The sequence below is a fragment of the Podarcis bocagei genome (assembly GCF_964188305.1).
Source record: "Podarcis bocagei genome assembly, chromosome: 17".
NCBI classification, from domain to species: domain Eukaryota; kingdom Metazoa; phylum Chordata; class Lepidosauria; order Squamata; family Lacertidae; genus Podarcis; species Podarcis bocagei.
The window spans coordinates 39,032,346-39,050,714 of record NC_138143.1 but is presented as its reverse complement, the minus strand read 5'-3'; the positions used below and the strand labels follow the sequence as shown (position 1 = coordinate 39,050,714).

The 18,369-nt window shown below is 49.4% G+C and overlaps 1 protein-coding gene across 1 annotated transcript in view; it reads right to left on the bottom strand.

Annotated features, from left to right (window-relative positions):
* Nucleotides 1-18,369, bottom strand: part of SLC49A3 (solute carrier family 49 member 3) — a 29,626-nt gene that overhangs the window by 8,889 nt on the left and 2,368 nt on the right. The window contains exons 2-3 of the mRNA XM_081176653.1: nt 4,879-5,037; nt 1,089-1,308 (exon numbers count right to left, since the gene is read on the bottom strand). Coding sequence (XP_081032779.1) covers nt 1,089-1,308; nt 4,879-5,037 — 379 coding nt within the window. The remainder of the gene's footprint in view (nt 1-1,088; nt 1,309-4,878; nt 5,038-18,369) is intronic.

The following is an 18,369-nucleotide window of genomic DNA, read 5'->3' as shown; positions in this document are numbered from 1 at the left end:
TAAATGGAAATTAGAGAGAGAGAGAGAGAAATATGTGACTTCTCCCTCTGAAGCAGCTGAAATATAATGCCGAGCATTTAAAAAGCAAGCCAGCTGACTGGAAAGCAAAAAGAGAGGCCACACGCCTGTACAGGATTAGAACTCGGGACCTGCTTTGGAACCCCTTTCGTTGGGGGGCTTCTCAGATGTGTGATTTGAGGGCTGCTCCTCCAAAGATATCCCTACGGTGATACCAGGTATTTTGGGCCCTCTTCTTCAAGACCCCTTAAAGACACTAATAAATCGCAGGTGAAGAAGTTTCTGAACTGTATCACTTCAGATAGCACTTGGGGGAATGGCTTTCCATAGAAAAAAAATCCATTCACACAGAAAAATAGGATGATGGGGGAAGAATTCTAGCCCAACTTCCTTTCTGACATGCAACTTTTCTGTTTGGGAGATACAGTCAAAGCTCGGCTCCTGAACGGCTCCTTTTTGGAATGTTTCGCCTCCTGAATGCTGAAAACCCAGAAGTAAATGCTCCAGTGTTTGGACGCTTTTCGGAAGCTGAACATCCGACGCGGCTTCTGCTTGAGTGCAGGAAGCTCTTGCAGCCAATCGGAAGCCGCGCCTCGGTTGTAGAACATTTCGGAAGCCGAACGGGCTTCCGGAACGGATTATGTTCAATAACCGAGGTTTGACTGTATTGCTTTCTCCTTTCTTGAATGGTTCCATGCAGTCGTATGTTTCCAGACTGACTGCTATTCCTGTCAAGGAGGTCCCAATCCTCTGAGGTAGCAGGTGAGGAGCTGGGGGCACTTCTGAATCCATTACTGTTGATTTGAAGTTCAAGTGGCCATGTTGCCACAGAGTACCTTCCATCAGCTTCAGCCGGAGGGCCAACTCTGCCACAGCCTAACTTTGGTTGTCTACGCTCTGGTAACCTCTGGGTTGGACTACTGCAATACATTATATGTGGGGCTGCCTTTGGAGACGGTTCGGAAACTGCAGCCGGTGCAGAATTTGGTGGCGAGTCTGACGATCAGGGCAGTGTGGTCTGAGCATTTAACACTGATTCTGGCTTGGCCTGCCCTGGCCCAGTTACTTACACATGGAGGCAATCATATTGGCTGTGGCCCTTTGGTGTTCTGGGAACCATAAGGCTGCCAGTTTGGTGGGTGAAAAAATGATGAGAGGCTGGGCCGTGCCACAAAGGCACTGTCCGACAAGCAGGTACACAAAGTTGAGGGAGCCCAGATCCAGGAAATCGAGGATGCTGAAAATTCGAATTACACTTCCCATCATGTTCAGCCAGGCGCAGAGTATCACCTGCAGTAGAAGAAACCATGTCACTAACACTGATTTCAAGCAGCCATCCATGAGAACGGAATAAATTCCAACAACTGAAATTCCAGAACTACCGTATTTTTTGGTCTATAAGACGCACATTTTCCCCTCCAGAAATTAAGGGGAAATGTGTGCGTCCTATGGAGCGAATGCAGGCTCCTTGGCTTCAGTGAAAGCAACGCGAAGCCTCCAAAGCGCTGAGGGAGTGCTCCCTCCTCACTCCGGAGGCTTCGCGTTGCTTTCGCTGAAGCCTGGAGAGCGAGGGGGTCGGTGCGCACCGACCCCTCTTGCTCTCCAGGCTTCAGGGATAGCCGCCTGAAGCCTTTGGAGTGCAGTGGGAACTCGCGCTGTGCTCTGGAGGCTTCGGGATCCTTTTGCTGAACCAGGAGAGCAAGACTCTTTGGCTTCAGCAGAGAGGGAGAGCTGCGCAGCGCCCCTTCAGCCAAGCGGGAGGAGAAATGGAAGGGGCTCCGTTTCTCCTGCCGCTTCGCTGAAGGGGCGCTGAGCAGAGAGGGGGAGATTTTTTTTTCTTGTTCTCCCCCTCTAAAACAAGGTGCGTCCTATGGTCCGGTGCGTCCTATAGAGCGAAAAATACGGTATTTCATTTCCCTACATTTCTTTTCCGACAGGCAGATGGTCTATAAGGCTGGCAGGGCGTTGAGAGTGAGGGTAGCACATCGGCTGAAAGACCTGAATTGTGTACCTGGGTGCCCTTTAGGTCAAACTTCATACAGTTCACTAGCTGGCCTTTGGGAAAGCGCTAGAGGGCTTTGTACCAATGATCCCCAGATGGTGGAGATGTCGGGCACAATCCTGACTCCTAGGCACCTTCACTTAAGCGGCCTCGGTCCTGTATACCTGAAGGAGCGTCTCCACCCCCATCGTTCAGCCTGGACACTGAGATCCAGGGCCCAGGGCCTTCTGGCGGTTCCCTCATTGCGAGAAGTGAGGTTACAGGGAACCAGGCAGAGGGCCTTCTCGGTGGTGGCGCCCGCCCTGTGGAACATCCTCAGATGTGAAGGAAATAAGTAGCTATCCTATCTTTAAAAGACATCTGAAGGCAGCCCTGTTCAGGGAAGTTTTTAATATTCAACGCTGTATTGTTTTTAATACTTGATTGGGAGCCACCCAGAGTGGCTGGGGAGACTCAGCCAGATGGGCGGGGTATAAATAATAAATTATTATTATTATATTATTACTTAGTCACAAGTGGTTGAAAGCCAGGTACAGAACATACCTGGCACCTGGTTAATCTTGAACACTGGCCAGAAGCCGTGGGAGTGGGAACAGAGAGAAAATTCACCTTTGTGCAACTAGCTAGTTTCTACACAGACGCAAAGTCCTCTCTGTCTGGGCTAGCAAAAGGCATTATCAGAGTACAAGGGCACATTCCAGCCAGGCAAAAACACTCGAGGGAAGGTGAGAAGGAGGGCTGGGGAGAGCTGCAAGAGCCTGAGAGAGACCTGGAAGGCTGGATTTGGCCCCCAAGCCTGTAGTTCCCCACCCCAAATCTAAAGAACATCTTGTGTCCTCTTGTGATTGTGTCTTCTGCAAGATGTCAGCAGCAGGCGCAGTCGTACCTAGGCTCCCTTGCACCCTTGTAGACCAGTATGAAGTAAGCAGCACATAAGCGGCACACAAAACACTACCAAATCATCCTATGTTCTAAATCTTAGCCAGGCTAAGCAAATAAAAATAAAATAAAAAGCTTAGTAAATGAATAAATGCTTAAGTCAAGAAAGAACTTAGCACATGAAGTTGAATGTATGTAAAAACACCAAAATCTTGAAGGAGAATTTCCTGAAGAAAGAAATTAAATATTGCAGCTTAAGCCAAGAAGGAATGTAACATATGGACTGAGCCTGGCTAAAGGAACTTTAAAGACTGAATCTTCCTTTTGGACACAATTTGAATGAGTTTTCTGTCTGTGGCTTTTGTAGTAGCTCTTGTACCTTGTTCTCTCAATTTTTGGATTATTAATATAAGATTTAGAACACAGAATGATTTGGAAGTGTTTTGTGTGCTGCTTACCGTATTTTGCGCCCCATAGGATGCTCCGGCCCATAGGACACACCTAGTTTTTTGGGGGGGAAATAAAGAAAAAAAAAATTATTTCCCCCCCCCCAGGTGCGGGGCTGGAAGAACCAGGTTGGGGAACAGTGGGAAGGTACGCTCTGCCTCCCCGCTGTCCCCCGAGCTTGTGGGGCTGGCGATGGCCGCGCAGAGCTGCGCTGATCCCGGGACTGCAGGCAGCTCTGCGCCGCCATCCGGAGCGGGGCGGGACTTCGCGCCCCGCTCCCGGTGGCCGCGCAGAGCTGCGCTGATCCCAGGACTGCAGGCAGCTCTGTGCCGCCATCCGGAGCGGGGCAGGACTTAGCGCTCCGCTCCCAATGGCCGCGCAGAGCTGTGCTGAGCCGGGGACTGCAGGCAGCTCTGTGCAACCCTCGGAGCCGGTCTCCCGAGGGTTGCGCAGAGCTTCCTGAAGCCTGGAGAGCGAGAGGTCGAGCACCGACCCCTCTCGCTCTCCAGGCTTCAGCGAAATCCTGCATTCGCCCCATAGGATGCACCCTGATTTCCCCTTCATTTTTGGAGGGGAAAAAGTGCGTTCTATAGGGCGAAAAATACGGTATGTGCTGCTTACTTCATGCTGGTCTACAATGAGAATTGGCAGCATAGGTTCATTTCTTCAGTCCCTTGGCAAGGAGCTCAGGAGATCCCTTGCAGCGAGTACTATTTTTCTAGAAAAAGAGGTGCCAGAACTCACTGTGAACGCCTCCCTTGTTCTCTTATAATGGCAATGGCGCCCACCTAAGAAGAAGAGTTTGGATTTGATATCCCGCTTTATCACTACCCTAAGGAGTCTCGAAGCGGCTAACATTCTCCTTTCTCTTCCTCCCCCACAACAAACACTCTGTGAGGTGAGTGGGGCTGAGAGACTTCAGAGAAGTGTGACTAGCCCAAGGTCACCCAGCAGCTGCATGTGGAGGAGCGGGGAATCGAACCCGGTTCCCCAGATTACAAGTCAACTGCTCTTAACCACTACACCACACTGGCTCCCTGAGAGGTGCCGGAATTGAGTTCCTGGGAGTTCCTGGGAGTGTCAGAGGAGACTGCAGCAGAGGTGCCAGACTGGGCAATGTGCAAACAGGCGGGTGGGCTACTAGCCACACCTAACCCCCGAAAGATGCACATTTTTTGGGTCCCTGGGCCTGCACCCTTGGCGAGGGCCAACCTGTCGAACCCCAAGGTAGGCCATCCCATCAGATGTCAAAGAAATAAACAACTATTTGACTTTTAGAAGACATCTGAAGGCAACCCTGTTTAGGGAAGTTTTTAATGTCTGGTTGTGTTTTTAATATTCTGTTGGGAGCCGCCCAGAGTGGCTGGGGAAACCCAGGCAGATGGGCAGGGTATGTATGTATGTATGTATGTATGTATGTATGTATGTCTGAATAAATAAATAAAGAAGCCCCTGAGCAGGGGCGAGCAGAAGCCTGTTGACCATTTGTGATCTTCTAACTGAGCTTCGCGCCAGTCTCCATTTCAACTTACAGCACATTTCAGCCCGACGGTGTCCAGAATCCATATTGCTATGAGCCCGACTGGAACGGATATCACGAGGTACACGAGAGACAGCCAGTTGACCATATCCATGGAGGTGTGAAACCGTTCTGCTGTTTTGTCAGCCACTGGAGCGAACGTCAACCATAGCTGCAGATGGAGGGGGAAAGAGGTTACAGCGTAACAACACAAAACCTGCAGGTAGTTAGTTACGTGAGTAGCACTATCTAGACACAATCAGCTAGCTCATGGGTAGGCAAACTAAGGCCCAGGGGCCGGATCTGGCCCAATCGCCTTCTAAATCCAGCCCGCGGACCAGTGGCGTAGCGTGGGGGGTGCAGGGGGGGCCGGCCGCACCGGGCGCAACATCTGGGGGTTAGGGTTAGGGGGCGCAAATCCATGGGTTAGGGGGCGCAAATTACTTGCCTTGCCCCGGGTGCTGACAACCCATGCTACGCCACTGCCGCGGACAGTCTGGGAATCAGCGTGTTTTTACATGAGTAGAATGTGTCCTTTTATTTAAAATGCATCTCTGGGTTATTTGTGGGGCATAGGAATTTGTTCTCCCCCCCCCCTCACAAAAATATAGTCCGGCCCCCCACAAGGTCTGAGGGACAGTGGAGCAGCCCCCTGCTGAAAATTTTGCTGACCCCCTGAGACAGGAAGCCTGGATTGCACAGGGCCAGGCAGGATTTCTTTTAAGATCTCACAGAGCGGGACAATGTCGCCACATCTTGCTGAAGCTGAAGGTGACTTAAAGCATCCTGCTGAAGAACGAAAGACAAATCCAGGCAAACCATTTAGAACATGAGCAGCTCAATGTTCCGAGTGGATTTGTATTTTAGCTGGGAAGGTTCCAGGCAATTAATGCAATCTCAAATTAGTGCTTGGCTGGGGCTCAGGAGACTGATGCAAGACACACCTCTAGGCAAAAGGCAAATTATTTATTTATATTGATCTATCTACCCATCCATCTGCATCCTGCTTTTACGTTTTTCTCGTGTGCCCTGCCATACGTGCTTATTTCCACAGGCAGGTGTCACGTAAGTCCCACATGATGACTCAGAAAAACGGAGAATGAAAAAGGTTACGTCCTCCCCTCACCCATGAAATTCAGTACACATGTATTCTAAGACACCTTTGATTACCAGAAAAATCTGCAAACGAGGCATTTGGTCATCTCTTCGCAAAACTGAGCAAGGAAGCAAAGAGCAAAATCATTACCATCATTACCAAATTGGAGGATAGTATCAGAATGTTAGTATAGTAAAAGCTATGGTTTTCCCAGTATGGAAGTGAAAGCTGGACCATACAGAAGGCTGATTGCCGAAGAATTGGTCCTTTTGAATTCTGGTGCTGGAGGAGACTCTTGAGAGTCCCATGGACTGCAAGACGATCTAACGTATCCATTCTTAAGGAAATCAGCCCTGAGTGCTCACTGGAAGGACAGATCCTGAAGCTGAGGCTCCAATACTTTGGCCACCTCATGAGAAGAGAAGACTCCCTGGAAAAGACCCTGATGTTGGGAAAGATGGAGGGCGCAAGGAGAAGGGGACGACAGAGGACGAGATGGTGGGACAGTGTTCTCGAAGCTACAAACATGAGTTTGACCAAGCTGCAGGAGGCAGTGGAAGACAGGAGGGCCTGGCGTGCTCTGGTCCAGGGGGTCACCAAGAGGCAGACCCGACTAAACAACAACAACAATCAGAACGTTCAGGAGAACCTGCAAGTTAACGTAAGTACAGCAAAACCTTTTTTTAAAAAGCAAAAACAAAACCCTACGGAAGGCCAATGAACCTGCAAAACTTCCAAATGGGCACAGAATGCTGTTATTTGAGAGGCAAACTATTTGGGGGTTCTCTTGGCCCCCCCAAGCCATTGGGGGGGTGCGGGGGGAAACCCCATTCTGCTAGTGGGAGTCCTTAGTTGAAACCCATACAGGGAGCTGAAGTATTTGGTATTTTGATTTATTTACTTTTTAATGTGCTTGCAAACAGCCTAATCATTTGCATTCCTAAGCACTGTACACAAAAACTACCCATACACAGAAGAAAACACTCTTGTCTAGCAGATTTGGAATGAAGTATCTCAACAGTTGTTTTAAATTATTATTGTTATTATTTATTGAATTTATATACCGCCCTATACCCAGAGGTCTCAGGGCCGTTCACAGAATGAAGAAATCATGTACTTTCTTTTGACCCTAAGTGCTCAGAAAAATCTGTCAAAATCTTCAGTCATTTGAAAACTAGGAAGTTGAATTAAAAGAGTTAACATCAACCTTTTCTGTGGTAAACAAGTATATTTTGCAAAATTGCAAAGAACACCTGCAATGTTCCATTCAAGGTCAACTTGCAGCCTTTCTTGAAGAGACATCCTCGCTTGTCAAATTGTCAAGAGCAAAGAACTCTGAACTGAAATTGCCTCAGGAAATGAAACTAATGAAGCCTTAAAGCTATCAAAGAGGTTCTCCCACAAATTGACAGAGCCTGCCAAGCTAATTACAAGTGGAATATGGTAATCCCAGAGTGAAGGACGCAGAACTCAGGAGCAGGTAAGCAATGTGCAGAGATGGCAAAAGAATATGCAGATTGTTATGAAAATTATAATGTCTAAGATACAAAATAAATGTACTAAGCAAACACATACATAAATATACAAACTGCATGTCTGAAGCAGTACAGTGGTACCTTGGGTTAAGTACTTAATTCGTTCCAGAGGTCCGTACTTAACCTGAAACTGTTCTTAACCTGAAGCACCACTTTAGCTAATGGGGCCTTTTGCTGCTGCCGTGCAATTTCTGTTCTCATCCTGAAGCAAAGTTCTTAACCTGAAGCACTATTTCTGGGTTAGCAGAGTCTGTAACCTGAAGCGTATGTAACCTGAGATACCACTGCATAGGAAAAAAGTCCTGAAACCATTTTGTCTCTCCCAAATTGATCTCAAATGTTTCTCTGCAAGGAGGGAGGAGATGAGAAAAACCTCCTCATTGTCTCTTTGCTCACAAATCCTGCCTTAAGGGCACATTTAAGATATGAATAGGGCGAGCCTGTGACCTGGACTCAGGAATTAAGTACAGTGGTACCTCGGGTTACAGACGCTTCAGGTTACATACGCTTCAGATTACAGACTCCGCTAACCCAGAAATAGTACCTCGGGTTAAGAAGTTTGCTTCAGGATGAGAACAGAAATCAGGCTCCGGCGGCGCAGCAGCAGCAGGAGGCCCCATTAGCTAAAGTGCTCTTTAGGTTAAGAACAGTTTCAGGTTAAGTACCGACCTCCAGAATGAATTAAGTACTTAACCTGAGGTACCACTGTAATTATCATCTCAAAAGAATAGCCAGGCTAGTCAGATAAAAACCCATCAACAGGTTTCATGTCAGACAGGATTCTGTTGTAGACCCCCCCCCCTTCTGTGATGTATGTATGATGTTTTGGGGGGTGGTCTTGGGCTCCAGGGTAGGCAATTTCAAAATGTCTATATAAGGGCTTGCGCACCATTGTTCGGGGTCCCTCCTGCCTCCAGCGTGTGGTTGTGAGCACCCTGTTGCAACAGTTACCTTATTTTTCGCCCTATAGGACGCACCGGCCCATAGGACGCACCTAGTTTTTTAGGGGGGAAACCAAGGGAAAAAATTTCATTTCCCCCCCAGGTTTGCACAGCCATCCCCAAGCTAGAAGAGGGAGACGGAGCACTCCATCTCCCTCTTCTGCCTTCAGGGACAGCTTGCCCCGCTGTCTCCCGAGTTTGTGGGGCTGACGGGGGAGAAGCAAGCTTGCTTCTCCCCACCCCCTGCAGCCTCCAGATCAGGTCGGGTAATAGCGGGGTGGCGGCGCTCCGCCTCCCCGCTATCCCCAGAGCTTGTGGGGCTAGACCAGGTCTGGGAATAGCGGGGTGGCGGCGCTCCGCCTCCCCCCTATCCCCCGAGCTTGTGGGGCTGGCAGGGGGGAGAAGCAAGCTTGCTTCTCCCCCTGCCAGCCTCCAGATCAGGTCGGGGAATAGCGGGGTGGCGGTGGTGCGCCTCTCCACTGTCCCCTGAGCTTTTGGGCTGCAGGCTGCTGCCCGCAAGCCTTGCAAGCCCGCGGGACATCCCACCGGGCTTGCAAGACTTGCGGATAGCTTCCTGAAGCCTGGAGAGCGAGAGGGGTCAGTGCGCACCAACCCCTCTCGCTCTCCAGGCTTCAGCGAAAGCCTGCATTTGCCCCATAGGACGCACACACATTTCCCCTTCATTTTTGGAGGGGGGAAAAGTGCGTCCTATAGGGCGAAAAATACGGTAATAAAGATCAGGCTTACTAGCTGCTTTGCTTCTCAATATTCTCTGGTTGGCCTCTGTTACGTTCTCCTACTGATAGAGAACCTACAAAAGGACTCTATATGGGCTCTTGGATACCCCATAAGGGAAAAAGGAGCAGTTTTTTCGTATAACACATTAATAAAAGAGCGCTCTTTCTCTTACATGCACACAAAAACAAAAACAAAAGCCAACTTTTGTTATTAGAGATGGGAAACCTTTTATAGCCAGAGGGTCACACGTACTTCTGGGCAACCCATGCTAGGCGTGGGCAAGGTCAGAGGCAAAAAAGGATGAGAGCATTCAATTTTATTTTATTTTACCTTTTCGCAATAGGCCTGTTTCTACAGACACACACATGCTCCTCTCTAGCCTCTATCCAGGCAAACAAGCAACATTATTGGAGTGCAAGGACACATTTCAGCCAGGAGGAAACTATCAAGGGCAGTGCAGAAAAGGGACTGTAAAAGCTGTGTCCAGGGTGTGTGATACCTGGGGAGCGTCCCTGAGGACCATATTCAGACCTCTGGCCTGACATCCCTCATCCTTGTTCTAAGATGCTGGATCCAAACCACCATTAAAGACCCACAGGCGTCTTGGTGGTTCTTCCTCCCAGTTTTGCGCTCCTAGGAGCCCCTCCCCATACTTTGTAGTGTGGGAGGGTTGTACCCCGGATGATGCGCTGACTGCCTTGTTCCGTTCTGTCTGAATTAGCCCGGTGGCCTCAAGAGAGCTGGAAGAAGGCTCTGAACAGATGCCTGCAGTAGCTGTCAAAATGAGTAGCTGCTACAGGCACCTGTTCATTTTTGTCACCTCACTGATTTTAACAGAGTTGGCCCACACATCGAGTTGAGGGTAATCAAGTGATGCACGTCAATGTGCAATATGACCACTATAATAATAATAATAATAATAATAATAATAATAATAATAATAATAATAATAATAATTTATTATTTATACCCCGCCCATCTGGCTGAGTTTCCCCAGCCACTCTGGGCGGCTCCCAATCAGTGTTAAAAACAGTACAGCATTACATATTAAAAACTTCCCTGAACAGGGCTGCCTTAAGATGTCTTCTGAATGTCAGGTAATTATTTATCTCTTTGACATCTGATGGGAGGGCGTTCCACAGGGCGGGTGCCACTACCGAGAAGGCCCTTTGTCTGGTTCCCTGTAGCCTCACTTCTCGCAATGAGGGAACCGCCAGAAGGCCCTTGGCGCTGGATCTCAGTGTCCAGGCTGAACGATGGGGGTGGAGACGCTCCTTCAGGTATACAGGACCAAGGCCGTTTAGGGCTTTAAAGGTCAGCACCAACACTTTGAATCGTGCTCGGAAACGTACTAGTCCACATCAATTCTGTTGTTTAGTGCATCTTGTATCGCTGGTTGTTTGCAACATAACAGAAAGCAGATTGGTTTAACTGGAAACAAACCCGGACGGCTCCTTTTGCTTACAGAAACTTTAGCCTTTTTCTGGGTCACAATGAAAACAAAGGAGAGGTTAAGTGTGGCGAATAGGTTAATTGTCCAATTAAGCAATTAAGCCGTGAGTAAAGTAGTCCAGAGTGCAGCACAATTTTTGGAGTATGTATGACTAAAGGAACAGAAGTAACTCGGCAGGCAATAAAGACTAAGAACTCTGCCACAGATAAAGTCTGCTGTTCTTCTCATTGAAACACAACCAGTATCAGGGTCAGGAAGTTTTGCCGCCTGAGGCAAGACAGAAGATGCTGCTCCTGCCTCCGTCGTTGCAGCCCCTGCCCCACAACTGCCACCATCTCTTTCTCTGCAGCTCCACAGCCCTACATCCTTTTCCTCCGCAACCCCTTCCCTCCGAAACATGCGCTGGAGGTGGCAGGAGAGTAAGAGGAAGCTGGAGAAGGGACCGCAGTAGCAGGTGCCTGAGGTGGAGGCCAGATCTGCCGTCTGAGGCGACTGCTTCACCTCACTTCATGGGCTGGGCGGCCCTGACTGATATCCTGGAAAGAAGCCAGGTTGGAACACCTCTAATCATCGCTCAGCGTGTTTGTTGGGCCTGCTCTTTCATTATCTGAACTTCTCATTATCTTTATCATCGTTGCCTTTTCATTACTGCTTCTCCACGGCTCCACCACACTCTGAGCTCAAACCAACACTCCGTTTCTCAGCAGACATATCCCTCAACCAACCAACCAACACAGGCAGGAAGTACAGTGGTACCTCGGGTTAAGAACTTAATTCGTTCCGGAGGCCCATTCTTAACCTGAAACTGATCTTAACCTGAGGTACCACTTTAGCTAATGGGGCCTCCCGCTGCCGCCGCACCGCCGGAACACGATTTCTGTTCTTATCCTGAAGCAAAGTTCTTAACCCGAGGTACTATTTCTGGGTTAGCGGAGTCTGTAACCTGAAGCGTATGTAACCTGAAGCATATGTAACCCGAGGTACCACTATGCAGAGTTTGGAGAATTTCTAAGGAGGGAGACTGACTTTCGACAGTGCTTCAGTGACATCAACTGCTAACTCCAGAGGGTAAAGGACCCCTGGACGGTGAAGTCCAGTCAAATTGGACTATGGGGTTGCGGCGCTCATCTCGCTTTCAGGCTGAGGGAGCTGGCGTTTGTCCACAGACAGCTTTTCGAGTCATGTGGTCAGCATGACTAAACTGCTTCTGGAGCAACGAAACACCGTGATGGAAACCTGAGCACTCGGAAACGCTGTTAACCTTCCCACCGCAACAGTACCTATTTATCTACTTGCACTGGCATGCTTTTGAATTGCTAAGTTGGTAAGAGCTGGGACAGAGCAACGGGAGCTTACTCCATCACAGGGAATTGAACCACCGACCTTCTGATCGGCAAGCCCAAGAGGCTCTGTGGTTTGTCCCACAACTTTGCCTTACCTTTACTCTGCTGTGGCAACCTTCAGCAAAGAGACTTGTGGTCCCTTAAAAACAAACAGATTTATTGCGACATAAGCTTTCACATGTGCTGTTGTTTGCACAGCAAGAGGAAAGGCCGGGCGGTGCTAGAGATAGCTGCTAGTGTGTCATGGTACTATGGGAAGCATAAATGAAGAAAGAATTAACATAGGAGCCATTCGTGGCAGGTACAACCCGTTCCTGATTAGAAGTCGTTGGTGTTCTCTTGGCCTCAATTTGTTAAAAAACAAGCAAAAGCCGAGCTTGTTGGAGAAGTAGACAGTTGGCATGAGGCTCTTCTTTTAAACCTATGGCTTACCGTATTTTTTGCTCTATAAGACTCAATTTTCCCCTCCTAAAAAGTAAGGGGAAATGTGTGTGCGTCTTATGGAGCGAATGCAGGCTGCGCAGCTATCACAGAAGCCAGAACAGCAAGAGGGATTGCTCCTTTCACTGCGCAGTGATCCCTCTTGCTGTTCTGGCTTCTGAGATTCAGAATAGTTTTTTTCTTGTTTTCCTCCTCCAAAAACTAGGTGCGTCTTGTGGTCTGGTGCATCTTCTAGAGCGAAAAATACGGTACAGTGGTGCCTCGCAAGACAAAATTAATTCGTTCCGCGAGTTTTTCCGTCTTGCGATTTTTTTCGTCTTGCGAAGCACGGTGTCGGGAAAGTTTTGGAAAAGCTTCAAAAATACCAAAGTCTTCAAAAACCTCAAAAAAGGGGGGTGCTTGGGAGGGAGGGAGAGGCGGGCGTGGGGTGTGGGGGGAGGCGGGGCGGAGGTTGCTGCCTGAGCCCCCGGGATCGGTTCGGCTCACCTTGCTCCGACCCTTTGCACTACAGTCGGCGCCGTCTTGCTGCTGCTGCTGTTGTCGCCACGGTAGTCAAAACTCCTACCGGCCTAAAAGTTGTCTGGTGCAAAATCCCTTCTGCAGCAGCAGCCCGAAAGAAAGCGAGAGCGCCAGCCAGCCAGCCGCCCGCCGCGGGCAGGAGGGAGGGAGGGAGGGAGTGTCGGCGATGGTGGATGCCTATTGCCCCTGTTGCTGCTGCAGCCGGCCAGCCAGCCAGAAGCGCGCGAGTGGAGAGGGGTGCATCCAGCCCGTTGGAGAGGAGCGCGGGGGCGCGTCCCTGGTGGCTCCCGAGCTGACCTTGCCTGGCCCGGCGCCTTCTCCACTGCCAAAGGGCGACTCACCTGCTGCCTGCGCTGCGCTGGGACTAACTCGAGCGGGGCGAGGAGAACACACACTCGCGCGCACACACACCGAGAGGCAAACTTGCCGCAGCTGTCGACGTCGCGAGGTTGGAAAGCGCGGAGATGCAGGTAGGGGGCGCCCCTCGCAGGGCGAGCGCTGGAGGGCCCGGGCAGGCGCTCTTGTCACCACCGGGGCGCTGGGGGGGGGGAGAAGGAAGGAGCCCCGTCCGAAGAGCCCCGGAACCTGGCCTCCCTAACTGGGAGTTGTGGGGAGGGAAGTGTGCGTGCCTTGCTATTTTTCACCAAAACAAAGCTTCCTCTCCCTCAGAACCCACCTTCACGCGTTCTTGCCCCTACGGAGACGCACACCGCGTGCTATGAGTTGCTCCTCGAAGTCAAGTGTATTAACGGTTTTAAGAAAAAGGAAACAAACTTGCAAGACGTTTCTGTCTTGCGAAGCAAGCCCATAGGGAAAATCGTCTTGCGAAGCAACTCAAAAACGGAAAACCCTTTTGTCTTGCGAGTTTTCCGTCTTGCGAGGCATTCGTCTTGCGAGGTACCACTGTATATTGGTAATTCCTTGAGAATATTTTGTATTATTTTGAGTAAGCCACCTACTGTACAGTGGTACCTCGGGTTACAGACGCTTTAGGTTACAGACACTTCAGGTCACACACTCCGCTAACCCAGAAATAGTACCTCAGGTTAAGAACTTTGTTTCAGGATAAGAACAGAAATCACGCTCCGGCGGCACGGTGGCAGCAGGAGGCCCCATTAGCTAAAGTGGTGCTTCAGGTTAAGAACAGTTTCAGGTTAAGAACGGACCTCCGGAATGAATTAAGTTCTTAACCCGAGGTACCACTGTATATAAATCTTGTTGCATACATAAATTACAAAAACAAAGAGCAAGAATTGTTCTTTGCATCTCCACCTGAGATAGAACGAGGATCTTTCCTACTGAATATATATTATCTTTAACAAACCTAGTGTTTTTATTTTCCAGACTCAGAGTCTCTCTGTGTGATTACTTCCAGGGGTAAAGTTTGCTCCTCCAGCAGTGAATCAGTGGCTGAAAAGACCCCCTCTCTCCCTGGACACAGAGGTCATCCTGCTCACTGCTTTGCAGTCTCCTGGGCTGTAATGTGTCCTGGAACACTCAAAAAAATGTTTTTTGCTTTCCTGGAAGGAGGTCAAAGACTGGCATAGAAACCTGCCTCCTGCAGCAAAGGTAACTCTTTCCTTCCTTGCTCTGCCCACTTCGGACTCCACTTTTAATAATACTGATGGAAAAGACTGTCTCTTCCTTTTGAGCCCCGCCTTTCATAGTGCCTGGTTTGTGTCCATCCACTCTCTGGCACCCGGCTTCTGATCTGTTGGGTCAGTGTGGTGTAGTGGTTAAGAGCGGTAGTCACGTAATCTGGGGAACCGGGTTCGATTCCCTGCTCCTCCACATGCAGCTGCTGGGTGACCTTGGGCCAGTCACACTTCTTTGAAGTCTCTCAGCCCCACTCACCTCACAGAGTGTTTGTTGTGGGGGAGGAAGGGAAAAGAGAATGTTAGCCGCTTTGAGATTCCTTAAAGGGAGTGAAAGGCGGGATATCAAATCCAAACTACTACTACTACTCCTCCTCTTCTTCTTCTTCTTCTTCTTCTTCTTCTTCTTCTTCTTCTTCTTCTTCTTCTTCTAATGTCAGCAAGGCCTGGCTGGCAGATGACAGCATCTCTGCTGCCGGAGAATGTGCAGGTAATAAAATAAAATATTTTATTTTTATTGTTGCCCCAGCCACTTTGGGTGGCTTCCAGCATATACAAAGACATAATAAAACTTCCCTATAAAGGGCTGCCTTCAGATGGCTTCAAAGGTTGTACAGTTACTTATCTTTTTAACTTTGTTGTCAGTGCTGCGGGACACAGCCAAGACAAAGGGATTTGTTGTAGGGGCAAGTTCCTGAGTCGGACTCTCTGTTTGTTGGTCTAGTACAGTGTTTCCCAACCTTTTTTGGGCAAAGGCACACTTGTTTCATGAAAAAAATCTCGAGGCACACCACCATTACAGCCCCGTGACGTCAGCGCGCAGCGTCACGCCGGGAGGGACGCACGAAAGTGTAAGTTTCAATTTTTTCCCCTCCCCCTTGCCTTCCTTCTGTGCCAACCGCCAAAAAGCCAAGAAAAAAGCCAAGACTTTAGGGCAGCAGGTTGACACGGAAGAAGCTCCTACCTAAGGACAGGTGCGACGGCCGTGTCCTCTTCTGCCACACTTGGCAGCCCTGCCTCACGGTCGTGACTCCCACCCTGATTTCTCCCCGCAGGTCGAGCGGCACAGGCAGCCCAATGTGTCCAGCCCAGACACAAGCCCCGCTTCCCCACTCTAGATCCTGAATGCGACCAAGTGCTCTGGACTCCCGAGCAGGGTGGGAAAGAGGACTCGCATCTGGTAGCCTCCGGGCTCCTCGCCTGCTCGAGGGATGGCATTGCAGGCAAGCTGCCGGCCGTCGCCATCGCCGCCCCCTCATGCGAGTGGACCTGCCCGGAGTGGTGGGCCGGGGGAGGCTCGCTCTCTGTGGGGATGTGGCCCGCACACGCGGCCCCGCTTCCTCCTGCCCAGGGCTGAGCTCCTTACCCACGATCTCGGTCTCGCGCACGCAGATCCCACTTATTCTGAAGCTCGCGCCACTAGCCGGGGCTCTCACACCGTGCCAGGGCGAGGCGGCGCGGCCCACTGACATCATCGCGGCTCACCGCCGCCCTCGACTTCCCTGTTCCCTCCCCTCCCTCGGGTCGCCGTGGTTACCGAGGACTGCAAGCTGCTCGGGCGAGCGTGGGACATTAAGTGGGAGAAGGAAAATTAAAATTAAAACTCGCCTGAAGGCCGCCTCTCCGGATATGAAGCTATCTTTCGAATTTTTTAATTTTTCCCGCGGCACACCAGGCAACATCTCGCGGCACACTAGTGTGCTGCGGAACACCGGTTGGGAAACACTGGTCTAGTAAGCAACTGGCCTTTTTCAACCTGGGCAAGCCTTTCTGCCCATGGTATGTGAGAAGACAAAGTCATATTTCCAAGATTAACAGCAGAAATCGCTTTGATGGGATGCCGGGCAGCTCTGAGCTGGCATTGCCAGGACCAGCAATGTTCCTTTCCCTGCAGATTCTGTGTGGTGAGGCAGTGACTTGGGGATGAAAACTTCAAACCAGTTCTTTGAAGGCCTTAGCTTGGCGTATGTTTGCTGCTCATGTCTCTGACCATCACCCAAGAGAGTCCAAGCCCGCTCGTCCTGGTCGTGGCTCCATTCTTTGGGTTTCTTCACCAGAAAACGGATCACCTCATTCAAGAAATAGATATATATACATATCATTTTTGACAATTATAAAACATACTTTTATATCTTATACAATTTTTTTTACTTCCGCCAATCACACCTGAAAATTTTCCAATCTTTTCCACTTAATTTACATTTCTTACTTTCACTATTACTTTTAAATATCATAACTAATGTCTCTCTTCTTCATCCTCTTTGCAATATTCCATATATGCCTCCTTACCAAACTTCTCGTAGTCCTACTAGCGTAATTTGTTGATTACAGTTGCTCTTCAAATAGTTCGCATATTTATTCCAATCTTGTGAGAATATCTGGTCCAGCAGGTTTCGAATCCTTCCTGTCATCTTATCCAATTTGTTCAAGAATCTCTTATCTTCTGGTGGGGCCACTTCCATGTTTGAAGAAACATCTGAACGTCTTTACTGGATCAACCCCAAGGTCCATCGTATTTGGATCGCTTGCCTCCACATTGGCCTCCCCATGTTTTTCTAACATACATGTGAAGGAAATGAATGGCAAGGGTGTGAGCCTGATACTTGCCATAAAAATCTTGTGGCAGGGAATTCCACGGATTAATTACTCTTTGCAGAAATAGGTACTTCCTTTTCTTGGTCCTGGATCTGACAACCAGATTCCTTACGTGACTCCATGTTCCAGTTTAATGAGAGGGGAAAACATAACCCGCTCATGGCACCAAGCGAACTTGTTGCTGGGCTACAACTCCCATCTGCACTGAACATTAGCCACACTGCCTCAGCTCTCAACCAAAAAGCTCCAAACCTTTTTGCCTTTTGTCCTAAGAAAGGGGCCTTTCAACCCCTGGAACAGCCACAAAATGAGCCACACCTGAAATATTGTCGCTCTGCAACTGGAGCCAGCGTTTTCGTTGGACCACCTGGCTAAGCAATATGTTTCCCACAGCAGCAGAGACCTGATTTAAGTCATTTCCTTCCCAGACTTGAACATTCCAAGCTCTGAAAGCTGCTGCAGCGCAAGAATTCAACACCTGCACCTTCCGAATAGTGATTCACACACATTTTGCTCCTTGGTGCTCCAGTAAATCAACGAACGAACGAAGCAAACAAGATGCACCTCTTAATTTAGTCCCTGCTGACTCTGTCTAAATTTGCAAATTGAGAGGAGTCGGGACTTGAGCTCATCTCGGGGCTTTGGTGTAGGGGAGGAAGCGGCACTCTGCACATGTTCAGAGGCTCTGGATTGTTAACCTTCGGATTACACTTCCACCGAAACAGATTCCCACAAGAGGTGGTGGACTCTTCTTTCTTGGAGGCTACTAAGCAAAGGTTGGGTGGTCATCTGTCAGGTGTGATCTAGCTGAGATGCTTGCATTGCAGAGGGTTGGACTAGATGACCCTTGGGATCCCTTCCAACTATAAAAGTTTATGATTCCCTGGTTCGGTCAGACTGCGACCACAGCCTAGGAATGGTTAGCTCAGGATTTAAGATAACCCATGCAGCTTAGAACATCCGGTCCCCAGAGCTTTGAGAAAACTGGGAGGTCCCATGCACACAATCCATTGAAGGTGCTCTTTTAATAGTCATTGCTTCACCCAAGGAATCCTGGGAAGTGTAGCATCACAAAGGTGCTGGGAACTGTAGCTCTGTGCTATCTTAACAATCCTCAGCACCTTCAACAAACTACAGTTCCCAGGATTATTTGGGGGAAGCCACAACTGCATAATGTATGACTAACAAATGGTCTGGGCGTAATGGGAGTTGTAACATCTGGGAACCCGAGGTGGAGAAAGGCAGGAT